This window comes from Capra hircus, chromosome 2 (genome assembly GCF_001704415.2).
Source record: "Capra hircus breed San Clemente chromosome 2, ASM170441v1, whole genome shotgun sequence".
Taxonomy (NCBI): domain Eukaryota; kingdom Metazoa; phylum Chordata; class Mammalia; order Artiodactyla; family Bovidae; genus Capra; species Capra hircus.
Window position 1 is genome coordinate 41,954,056 of NC_030809.1, and position 12,921 is coordinate 41,966,976.

General features: G+C 43.4%; 1 protein-coding gene across 1 annotated transcript in view; it reads right to left on the reverse strand.

Annotated features, from left to right (window-relative positions):
* The window catches only part of PARD3B (par-3 family cell polarity regulator beta), a 1,161,921-nt gene continuing 1,151,935 nt past the window's right edge, over positions 2,936-12,921 (reverse strand). Inside the window, exon 23 of the mRNA XM_018060563.1 lies at positions 2,936-7,754. Within this exon, the coding sequence (XP_017916052.1) occupies positions 7,397-7,754 (358 nt within the window). The 3' untranslated portion in view covers positions 2,936-7,396. The remainder of the gene's footprint in view (positions 7,755-12,921) is intronic.

Genomic DNA, 12,921 nt, shown 5'->3' on the forward strand with positions numbered 1-12,921 from the left:
GAAAGTCAGGGCCTTGAAAAGCCTTACCCCATCTGTGGGCAACAGAGTTAAGCTGCCTCAGCTGTGATGCTTGCTAAAACAGTGGATGTCCCTCACATGGCCTCTTGAACCCCAGGAAGGTAGAGACCAGACACCCTTCCAGTAAAACCAAATGCCTCTGATACTATGCTTGCCCACAGATGCACTCCTGGGCCTCAGTCCCATCTTCCAGAGTGTTCAGTGGAGGCTGGGCCATACATGGTACCCAAGCTGGGAGGAAATCTGGAAAAGGTGGTCTCTAGGTTTCAAGCCTCTGACCTGCAGTAGGTCTTGCTCCAGGAGGGCGAGGTGTATATGAGGAGCCAGCCTTCAGTGTCTGCCCTCAGGTCTTCATGGAGAAAGAGTCAGTTGGTCTGGGATCTGAAGGAGGGCCGAGGAGCCACAGGTCAGGGGGCGTTTTGAGCAGCGGAGGATCTGCTTGCTGCATTTATTGCATACTGCTGTGGCGCAAAGCTGTTAAATGCACCCCTGGTTCAAATAAATGAAAGCGATTTGAAACAACACCAGCACAAGATGTAGCATTAGGAGTAATGAGGCTTGAGAGAGAGGCACAGTGCACTGAGTTTGGAGGGCTTTGGACTTCAGACTTGAAGCCATAAGTATTAGCCGCAGAAAGGCTTTGAGGAGTGAGGGTGTGCGTGTGTGTGCGTGAGAGAGAGAGAATGGAGGCAAGGATTCATGTGTATATGTGTGCGAGAGAGAGAGAGAATGGAGGCAAGGATTCATTTTCCTTGACTGCTGGGCAACTATGTGTGTTATATATAGCAGTATTCTAGTAAACATATAACCATGTTTTACGTACTGGTGTGCTGGTACTGTTTAACAACTGACTCTCCACAAGGGGCAGAGTCCTGATTTGTAGGGTATGCTAATTCCTGTGTTGCGGATGCTTCGAACACGACCTATTTCAAGCTACCAATGTGACATCACTGAACATGGAGTTGGGAAGAAATGCAGACAGTTAGCTCCTGGGAGCTAGTTCAAACTGGCTCCATAACTCCTATGTTTTTGCTGTAAGTTGATTCTTAAAACAATCCCATAAGATGTATAGTAGTTTCATTTCACAAATGGTAAAACTGAGGCCTAGAGAAAGAAGCATTTTATGCAAGGTTATGTAGCTAATTAGTGGCTGAATCTAATTTTAGGAGCAGAAGGGGACAACAGAGGATGAGATGGTTGGATGGCATCACCGACTTGATGGACATGAGTTTGAGCAAGCTCTAGGATTTGGTGATGGACAGGGAAGCCTCATGTGCTGCAGTCCATACGTCGCAAAGAGTCAGACACGACTGAGTGACTGAACTGACTGACCATGTGCAAGGCCAGTGTTCTTTCAGCAAGACAATGCTGCCTCCAGACTAGTTTGGTCAGCTCTCTGTTTCATATAAGTTCCTCTGGGAGTGCAGGGTAGAGGTTGATATCACAGTGTGAGAGAGTGGTAGACAGTGTTTAAGTGAATCAGTCTGTGTTCCAATAAAATTTTATTTACAAAGGTGGTGGGGTCTGTATAGTACAGAGTTGGGTCAGAAGGAAGCTAAATAAGAGGCAGAGATCACATAGAAGGGTGCCGAGGGGAGCAGCTGAGAAGTGATGGTGCTGAATGAAGGCCATGGCAGCATGTTAGGAGGAATGGATGTATTTGACAGAAGTGCAGGGTGGAATTGCCAGCCTTCCATCTCATCAGATGGGGATGGTTATGGGCAAGGAGCAGAGTTATATATGGTGAGTCAAGGATTATTTCTGGATTTTTTGGTTTTTAACTATGAACATGGTGGTACACTTGGTCAGCACAGAGTCATGAGAAGCAGGTTTCTTTGGAGAAAGCTTTTCAGTTTGGACAAGTTGAGTGCAAAGGGCCTTTGGAAAGCCCAAGGAGGGATGTCCACTAGGAAAGTGGAAATGCTTGTACTCAGGAGACAGATCAGAGCTGGAGATTGTGAGCAAATCAGTCTAGGATGGTAGCTGAAAGGCTGTGGATGAACTTGAAGAGAGAGTGCGAAGAGGGCTGGGAATAAGCCAGTAAAGTTGCTTGGGAAACATACGGATGGTCTCAAGGAAAACCAGCTCAGAATCCTGTTTCTTTAGACAGGGTGAGAGTGATCCTGGCATGAGAGAGGGGGTCAACTGTGCCTGATGCATTTGTGAATTCTGTGATGTGCTGCCCAAATCCCACTTCAGGAATGAAAGGCCATTCCCCAGCTACTGTGAATATGGCCCAAAGATGATCCCCGGCTGTCAATCCTTTTGGGGATTGCCTCACCTGAAGAAAACTGCCTGGTTCTGGTCTCCCCTCCTTTCAGGGGTAGCCCATACCCCCTGACAGAGATGGTGGGATAAATGCCCCTCTCCCATGTCCGCACTTGGGACAACTCTATGAGGCCACTGAAGCTCCAGATTTCCTTGTGGAGTTGGCTGAGCCCAAGCTGGAAGGGCACACAGCTTAGCTTCTCCCTCTCTGCTCCATCCTATCTTTTTCCCTTGCCTTCTGTAGGTACTGAATCCAAGTGCTCTCCCAAATAAACACTCTGCTTGCTCATTCCCATCTCAGCAACTGCTTTGGGGGAGCCCAGCATGTGGTTAACCAGGTGGCTCAGTGGTGAAGAATCCACCTGCAATGCAGGAGACGTGAGTTCTATCCTTGGGTTGGCAAGATCCCCTGGAGAAGGAAATGGCAACCCTCTCCAGTTTTCTTGTCTGGAAAATCCCATGGATAGAGCAGCCATGGGGTTGCACAGAGTCGGACACTACTTATCGACAACAACAGCACATGACAGACACTAGTTCCCTGTGTCCTCGGCCCTGTGACGTTGCTATTCTAGGGTGGGCAGGAACAGACCTACCCATTCATTCGTCAAATCTTAGCACAAATCAGTGGTGGGTGAAAACCAGGACTCTCTTACTGACTGAATAAAGCTTTATTTTAATGCAAAATAAACAAGAAAAATTTATATATTCATATATAACAATATCCAAAATGTTTCTGTGGTACAAATGGGATCATCCAAAAAAGACCGTAAAGAATTCATTCTCCACCCTCAATCGTATGCCAAAATATGATTTCACATAATTTATCTTCAGAACTTATGAACAGACTTGGTATCATATTAGCAAAGGAAAACACTAGAAAAAGTGACTGTATAAACAGCAGGTTTTGTTTGTATGTTCCCAGTAGTAAACAGCACTGCAGTCAGCATAGATGGAACGTAACACTGTCTGAAAGAGCTGAGTCAGGAGACAGTCTCAGTGGTTAGTTCACCCTCCGTCCTGTGCGGTAGTGAAGTCCACCTTTAAAAGTCAGGCTGTGTGAGATTCTATTACTATTTAAGGACACGAGGGAGAAAGAGTTCCCCTTAGAAGCTGAGCTGCATATGAGATTCTAGGCTTATTTTAGATATCTCACTTTCATTCTCTTTTTTATCAGAAAGGTGGCTTTGTAGGGATATCTTACGGAGACTCCTCTTTCTGCTCTCATTGTGGCATCATTTTCACTTAAGTCGGTGTGAACTGGGAGTACAGAGAAACACCATCGTGGGCCGTTTCTGACTCCCAACACCCTCCTGCCTAACTGCAGTAAATCTGGACTGAGATATATTTCACTCATGGACTCAGAAAGCAGCAGGGTGTCTACCCAATTTAGCACCGATTTGAAGGCTGTTCATTGTAAATTTCAGAGTTTAATGCTGATGGGAATTTTATAGACATGCATTGCTGTCCACACTGAACTCTCTAGCTCTCTCTGTCCCCCTGAAATGCTAAGATGTTCCTCCAAAGAAAAGGAAGGGTCATACCAACCCTATGCATGGCAACTCTGAAACTTATCAGGTGGATTTCGTTCAGAAAATAGATTTCATTCAAGGAGTTCATAAATCTTCGGAAGGGATAATGAACCATGTTTTAATTTTGTTATTGGCGGCAAAAATCAAGCTACAGTGAAGTCTTGAGTCTCCTTTTATCAGTTCGTGTGCATAGAGTTTCCTCCTCGGGGTGACGGTGCTGCTAATTATAAGATCTTTGCTCTGTACTATACTGTGAAGTCAACACATACAGATCTAAAAACCTAATAAGGAGCTTCACAGTAAATTTTCCCCCACTTTTTGTTGTTACTCAACCATGATTTGAGAAAATAATCCTGACTCTGAACTTTCCTTTCATCCAGTGATGTGATACTGTGGGGAAGCAAGATTATACCAGCGGTGATACTGACACAGCCCAATGACATGAAGGGTTAGTGAGATGTTGTGTTTCTTCTCTCCCTTGTAGAGGACTGAGTTCGCCTGCATCTAAAAGTATTCTGTGGTCTCCTTTCTTACATCTCTGTACTGCAAAAGGACAGAAAAAGAGCTCCTTAAAATATCTAGTGACTTGAGGTCAACACATCACTTCAAGCTCTGGATGACCCAGTGGTCAGATCAGGAGCCAGGCAGGTGTACATTGACGGGTTTTCAGCTCACCAAGCTCTCAGTGCCACCTTTTCCTGGGGGGCTATTTGCATTCTGAGCTACAAGGAGACACCTGACTGAGTTTTTCTAAGGCCAAAAATAAATCAGGAACTATTATTTCCTGCTACTAGGAGCCCACTGATTATAGCCTGGTCTTCTAAATACTCTAAACAACCTGTCCTTCTAAATACTGGGAAAGAGTTCCATAACCTCTGGGTGGTGACAGTTGGGTTGGTTCACAGGCATTTATAAAGCTTGCATTCAAGCTGTTCTTAACTGTTACTCGACTTGATGAAGACTGTCATACATACAATGTTGGCTTCTTCTGGGTAAGGTCAAAGAGGTTCAAGCAGGAAAAGAAAACTGCTATAATCTTTTCCCATTACTTTTCATAGTACATTCACATCCTTGGCTGCCCCCTCAGAATTAGTGATTGCTTTACTGCCTGTGTATACAACTCAAAAGGGCTTCCCACGTGGCTCAGTGGTAAAGAATCCACCTGCCACTGCAGGAGATGCCAGTTCGATCCCTGGGTCAGGAAGATGCCCTGGAGGAGGAAATGGCAACTTCACTCCAATAGTCTCGCCTGGAAAAGTCCATGGACAGAGGAGCCTGGTGGGCTACAGTCCATGGGGTGGCAAAGTGGGACACGACTGAGCGCACACACACTCAAAACCATGCTTGGAGCAGCGTTCCTTGAGACTTAGTGCAGGAGATACCATGCTCACAAGCTGCCAACATGGTGAAAATATGGGCATTCTTCCTACTGGGGCTGCTCGGAGTGTCTCACCTTCCATCACTGCCCCTTGGGGGAACTTGGCCTTAATCCAGAAGGAAACCTCTGACTTGGCTCTATGCAGTAGTCTACAGAAATTTGGTTAAACTATGGAACATCCTGAAGAGCTGGCTTTTATTGCTTCAAAACACATCATACCTCTCTCATCTTACCATTGTCTTCTTGAAGGTTTATTTAGCTCAAGGGAAGGCAGCTTGCAGCTTGTTGGTCGGGAAACGCTATGGCTCACCTACACTCCACCTCGAGGTGAGAAGGGCCCAGGGTTCAACCTCAGAACAAATTGCAAAGATTCTAAAGGTGCCTGGCTTAAGAGAGATGACAGAGGGCCAAAAACAACTCGACAACCTATTCTCAAGAGGGCCGTAAGTAAACTGTAGTTTAGAAAATGATACCTCTTAAAGTTCAGTAAATAACACTAGTTAAGTCTAAACCCAGCAGTTGCATCACTCTTGGTAACAGAACTATATTTTAAATTAAAAAAAAAATACTAAACTAGGCAGGATAGATACTCTATGTATTCAATAACATCAATACTATAATTTATTAAATCCTAGCAGTCAGAGGTATTCTAATCTCAGCCAGAATATGTCTGAACTGAACTCAAGGCATTTTTGGGGGAGGGAATGAAGAAGGAATGTAAAAGGCTTAGAGGACTGCAAGGGTCACTGAGCAATTTGAGTTGCTGCTCCCATGCTTTGCTGTTTCTCAGTCTTCTCTTGTGTTCTCATTTGGGTCAGGGTTTAGAGGCTCTAATCTATGATGAAATAAGTACAATATCTGTGCAAAGCTCTAAAGAAATTGTGATGGATTTTGGAGGCAGGGGTGGGGTGGGTGGGAGGGTGGGTTAGCTTTTCAAAGCCATAAGACCTTTTCCCAACTGGAGACCTTGGCCTTGGTCTTGCTCTGACTTGTGTTACTGAAATATAGCAGATGTAGAATGATTTAGTTTTATGCTCCTTCTCCCTTCTCTTCTGTTTGTTGTTTTCCTTTTTATTCTCTTCTTCATCAAACTTTCCAGAAAGTGTATTTATTTTCCATTCTCCATACTGGTAATCACACACTTTCATAAACACGCACACATACACACACACTGTTACTGCTTGCTTGTTATCATTCCCAAAGAGCACCGTCAGCCCTTTCCTGACCCTGGGTGCATATGGTGCTGTTTGGCACTGAGTCTAGAATTGGCATCTCCAGAGCACTGCTTCCTGTGTGACCTAACCAGCGGGCCCTCTCTTTCCTGAGTACGTCTCAGCTCTCAAGTGGGAGTCTTAAAGGCCCCAGTTACAATAATGACAAGCAGGAGATTTGGGGATGAGTCTGAAGCCAGATATCTCTATGCTATCCTGCCTGGGATGTGGGAGAAAGGAAGGTAAGGACCACGGGAATTTTAGCCTTTTAACTTCATTGCCTTGATCCTAGGCATAGATTTCTTCTGGAAGCCCTGACTAGCTTTGTGAATTCTCCCAGGACACTAATACTGCATTCACATCTTTTATATAAAAAGCGAGGAAACGTGAAATGCTTACACCAAGTGAGTGGTACTGAGAACCTGAGAAATTCTACAAATAAATGCAGCCTTCCTCTGGGTACAAAACATTTCAAGGAGCTCACTCTTCATGTTTGTTGTTTTCTCAATGCAAAGACTACTCTCTTAGGATGCTCATATTTGCAGCTATTCTTCACAGACTTAACAACTTGAGGAGGTGGCTGAAGCTTAGCCTCTGAATGGATGATGTCCCAGACAGAGACTGGCCCCTCTCCCCCCATGACGCCAATGCTATGCATGTCTGTGTTCCAGAGAGTTGGCCATGCTGTAGATATCCACTGCTATTTGCCTGTTCAATTGCCACTCTCAGTGAACTGAACAATTCTAAATGTATATCAAATATCAGGCAGTTTTCTTTTTATGGCCCTATCCTTCCTCTTTCTTCTGATTTCCCTCCCCAAACTCCTACTCCATTCTTTCTGATTAGTGGTCAAGTGTTGCAGCTTCAGTGAGAAAAATCTAATCTGTACCATAGAGAATTCTCGATAGGAAGAAGGCCTTAAGGTGTAGGAAGAACAAAGGTGATGCTGGATGTCTTCCGTCCTGGGCTGGGCTGAGCTTGGCGGTGTTCAGCTACACGGCTGCAGTCATGGGGTTCTTCTGCCTGGGATCCTGGGTTCGGTAGGGGTACTGATCTGGGCTGCTCCCTCGGGGCCCTGGTCTGCCCATTTCTGGGTAGGCTGGTACTCTGTGGTGCTGAGGAGGGGAAGGCGGGACATCTTGTCGGAAAGGTCCTTTGTGCTGGGGGGCTGGTGGGGGTGGGTAGTACTGGGGATACCGGAGATCTGTGACTCTCAGATCTGGGGGGCGAGGATAGCTTCCTTTAGGTGGATGCACAGGATGAGCCCCTGGGTAATAGGGAAGCTCCCTTTCCTTGTAGAGCCCCCGAGATGCCGCTGTCAGGTAGTCTACAGGGTCTGCTGGTCCTCCCCTGTTAAGAGAAGACAAGACACATATCAGTGACCACTAGCTGGCTGCCCAGCTGATGACCACACCCTCAGCCTCCCGTGTGGTCTGGTGTGGCCACAGACTGGATCTGGCCAATGGGATGTGAATAGCCATGACGCATACCCTTAAAAGGAAGAAAGAGACCCTCTTCTCTTCCCTCCTTTCTGTTGGCTGCTAAGAGTGGCCATAATAAAGATCATAAGGAAAAAGCCACATGCTGAGGAAGGCAGAACAAGAAGAAGAAAAGAGCCTGGTTCTTCTACACCATGAAGCCACCATGTCAGTTAGGTGCCTAAGAGAGAAATATTCTTCTATCTTGTTGATATGTTGGCCTTTGTTATAGTAACCAAGCGAGTTCCCTAAACAAGGCTGAGTTTGGCTCTGTTAATACTAGAACTGTTCACCCTCTTCCTTCTCCACCTCCCTGAACCCTGACATGGTGGTAAAATGCACATGTTATCTGGAGTCATAACCTTCCCAGGGAATGAACTCACTTCTCTCCTCGGTCTGTGGGCTATTCTTTACACAGGCCATAGTCTTGGTCTAACTCTGGTTGGCTTCTGTGGCACATCTGTGTGGATTAGTATGCCCTCTTTCCACAGTTCCTGGAAGAAGTCCCAACCTAGAGTCTGGAATTATCCACCTGTAACTTTGATATGAAGTGATTCTACTGCAAAGTCAGTAAGTACCACCTAGCCGGTAGCAGACTGGGAAAAGTCAAAGCAGCTGTAAGTTGCACTGTGTAATGAGTAGGCACACAGAGAGGTCCAGGGCAAGAATAAACACTAACATAAAGCGACCCTGTCTGGATCTCTCTGCTAAGACAACAAGCATCTTCTGAACCATTTGCCATAACAGAAGCAATACGTCTCTAAACAATGTACAGATGACTGCATCTTATCTAGCCTGGGGTTAAACAGATGAGTTCTGTTTGCAGCTCTTAAAATCCCATAAACCTTCTGTGCACATATTGCCTAACATCATGCCCAAATCCTCCCCACTTTCTACCATTCCTCTTTTTATTATTTCTTTTTCAAGGAAAAGAGCAACAATAACAATTAATGGAAAGCTCTCCGATATCAGAGTACAACCTGGTAGAACACTTGAAAGAAATGACAGGGCTGTAAGAATACGGTGTCTGTGGTTAATCAAGCACTATCAATGAGGGTCACAATCACCCTGTAATCTGCAGAGTTTGATGGGAAAACAGCTCTGTAAATTCCCCAATCAATGATGGTTTGACAAGCTCCAAGCTTGAGTCCATGTGGAAAGCAGCATGTGAACACATTCATAAGGATGAACAATAGAATTTTTCTCTCCTTTTTTATGTCTTAATTTGGCTATGTATAATAATGAAAGTTAGATCCTTGAGCCTGGGTTAATTTAGCTAGTGAGAGTTTTCAGGTAAAAAAATTAAATTGTTTGTGTACAAGTTATTACGGCATCAACTGTTATTACTCAGTGCAGTTTGCTTTGTTCTATTTTAAATTGCCCATGACAAACAGAGCACAAATGTGTAATCTGTCACCCCAGCCCTGGGAAATAAAGGATGGGGATTTCATCTTCTCTTTCCTTTAGAATATTTTTTTTTTATTTAGAAAACTTCCAGCATTCATTATATCTTTTATTGTACAATATTTTAAGCTCCCCCTCTCTCCCACCATGCTCATTTCTACTTCCTTTTGGTTCATGTTAGAGATTTTCAAAACACTTAAAAAAAAAAAAAAACAATCCCCCCCCCACAACCTGTGTTTTCTTTCAGAATCTACTGATGATATTTCTCTGCATGAAGTGAAACATGTGGTTTTTCTGCACTCATTTTAAGCCCTTGGGATAAATCACCGACATTTGCAACACACAAACATTATCTGCCTTAAAACGAACATACAATCAATGCTCCCTCCGGACCCTCTTAGCATGAATGTTTCCTGTTTAAAATTGAAAGAGAGAAAGGAGGAATTCCAGGCCTTGGACTTTTAGGGTCCTGTTCTCTCCCTGGAGATTTCTCTCTTTTAAAACAGAATATTATAAAAGACAGGCAGGCATTGTGTTTTTTTTCCTTTCTTGTGGAGAGACTAGCCAGACCAAGCGGTGACAGAGCAGAAGCCACCGTGATGGCCTCAGCCACCGCACGGGCCGCGTGCACACGGTCAAGCCTCTTCTCCCACGCCTCCCCCTGCCACTCGGTCACCTTGCGTGGCCAGGGGAAGCTGGGGGCAGAATTCAAGATAGTTTTGTGGACTCACATTGCTTCCTCTGAGGGGAGATTTTACGTCTGGGAATTTGCTTACATGTGGCAGAAACCAAGTGAGGTAGCTGTTCTTTGTCAAGAAATGAAATCATGGAAATTGTCTTTTTCTGTAGAACTCATCAAAGCAGTTATCCTTTCTAATTTTTCAGAGAGAAGACAAACAATGAGCTGGCCTATAAAAACACTCTTTAAGGTTCAAAGAGTGCTGGAAGAATTTTCCTTTCTTCAGTGGTTGGGGAGTGGGTTGCTGTTGTTTATAAAAGCTCTTTGCTCAAAACTGAGGATTGGCTTTTATCAGAACTTCTCAGTGATTGTGAATATTGTGTGTGCATGCACACACATTTAAAAGAACAGTTTTTAGGGAGATAAGATGGCAGAGTAGAAGGATGTGAGCTCACCTGGTCTTATGAAGACACCAAAATCACAACTAACTTGCAGAATAACCATCGATAAAAAAAATCACTGGAACTGGCCAGAAAAGATATCCTACATCCAAAGAAAAAGAAGAAGATACAACAAGATGGTAGGAGGCATGTAATCATGATAAAATCAAGGCCCATACCTGGTAGGTAGGCAACCCACAAACTGGAAAGTAATTATATTGCAGAAATTCTCCCAAGGAGTTTTGAGCTCCACTTCAGGCTCACCAGCTGGCAGGTCTAGCAATGGGAGGAAAAGCCCCCAGAAAATCTGGCTTTGAAGGCCAGTGGGGTTTGATCACAGGAATTCAGTAAGACTAGGGGAAACAAGACTCCACTTTTGGTGTAGACATGGTCTCAGGCATACCAGGACACAGGGGAAAAAAAAAAAAGGAAAATAACAACACATGGAGGCAAAACAATATGCTACTCTAATCAACCAGTGGATCACTGAAGAAATCAAGATGGAAATAAAAAAATACCTATAGACAGATGAAAACACGACAATCCAAAACCTATGGGTTTCAGCAATACCGTTGTACCTGAGGAGGCAGGAAAAATCTCAAATAAAGAATACCTAAAGCAATTAGAGAAAGAAGAGCAAACAAAATCTAAAGTTAGCAGAAGGAAAAATATAAAGATCAGAGAAGAAAGAAATGGAGACAAAGAAAATAATAGCAAAGATAAATGGAACTGAAAGTTGGCTCTTTTAAAAGGTAAACAAAATTGATAAATCTTAAGCCAGACTCACTAGGAAAAAAAGAAAGAGGGCTCAAATCAATAAAATTAGAAATGAAAAAGAAATAATTGACACCACTGAGATACAAGGAATCATAAGACAACTGCAAACAACTATATGCCAATAAAATGAACAACCTAGAAGAAATGGACAAATTCTTAGGTACAATCTCCCCAAACTGAACTAGGAAGAAATAGAAAATATGAACAGACCAATCATTAAGTACTGAAATAGAAATTGTGATTAAAAAATTCCAAACAAATGAAAGCCCAGGACCAGATGGATTCACAGGTGAAGTCTATCAAACATTTAGAGAAGAGTTAATATTTCTGAAACTCTTCCAAAAAATCACAGAGGGAGGAACACTCGTACACTCATTCTATGAGTCTACCATCACCCTGATACCAAAACCAGGCAAAGATAATATGCACATGGACACATACACACACAATTACAGGCCAGTATCATTGATGAACACAGACACAAAAATCCTCAACAAAATATTAGCGAACCAAATTCAGCAGTACATTAAGATGATTATACACCATGATCAAGAGGGATTTATCCCAGGGATGCAAGGATTTTTCAGTATCCACAAATCAGTGTGATACACCATACTAAAAAACTGAAGAATAAATACCATATGATCATCTCAAAGGAGGCAGAAAAATCTTTTGACAAAATTCAGTACGATAAAAACTCTCCAGAAAGTGGCCAAGAGGGGACATACCTCAACATAATGAAGGCCGTGTATGACAAACCTGTAGCCTTTGTGTGAACCACAACAAACTGTGGAAAATTCTTAAAGAGATAGGAATACCAGACCACCTTACCTGTCTCCTAAGAAACCTGTATGTGGGTCAAGAAGCAGCATAGACCCAGACATGGAACAACTGACTGGTTCAAAACTGGGAAAGAAGTACCACAAGGCTGTATATTGTTACCCTTTTTATTTAACTTATGTGCAGAGTACATCATGTGAAATGCCAAGCTGGATGAATCACAACTTGGAATCAAAACTGCTGAGGGAAATATCAACAACCTCAGATATGCAGATGACACTACCTTGATGGCAGAAAGTGAAGAGTAACTAAAGAGCCTCTTGATGAATGTGAAAGAGGAGAATGAAAAAGCTGGCTTCAAACCAGTCAATGCTAAAGGAAATCAACCCTGAATATTCATTGGAAGGACTGATGCTGAAGCTCCAATGCTGTGGCTATCCGATGTGAAGAGCTGACTCATTGGAAAAAGCCCTGATTCTGGGAAATATTGAGGGTGGGAGTTGAACAGGGTGGCAGAGGATGAGATGGTTAGATAGCATCATTGACTCAATGGACATGAATCTGAGCAAACTTCGCAGATAGTGAAGGACAGGGAAGGCTGGCATGCTGCAGTCCATGGGGTTGAAAAGAGTTGGACACAACTTAGTGACTGAACAACAACAATATTACTAGCATCATCCTCAATGGTGAAAAGCTGAAATCATTCCCTCCAAGATTATAAATAAGACGAGAATGTCCACTCACCACTTTTATTTAACATAGTTTTGGAAGTCCTAGCCCAGACAATCAGAGAAAAAAAAAGAAATAAAAGGAATCCAAACTGGAAAAGAAGTAAAACTGTTACTGTTTGCAAGTGACATGATATTATACACAGAAAATCTTAAAGATGGTACCAGAAGACTACTAGAGCTCATCAATGAATTCAGTAAAATTGCAGGGTATAAAATTAATAAACAGAA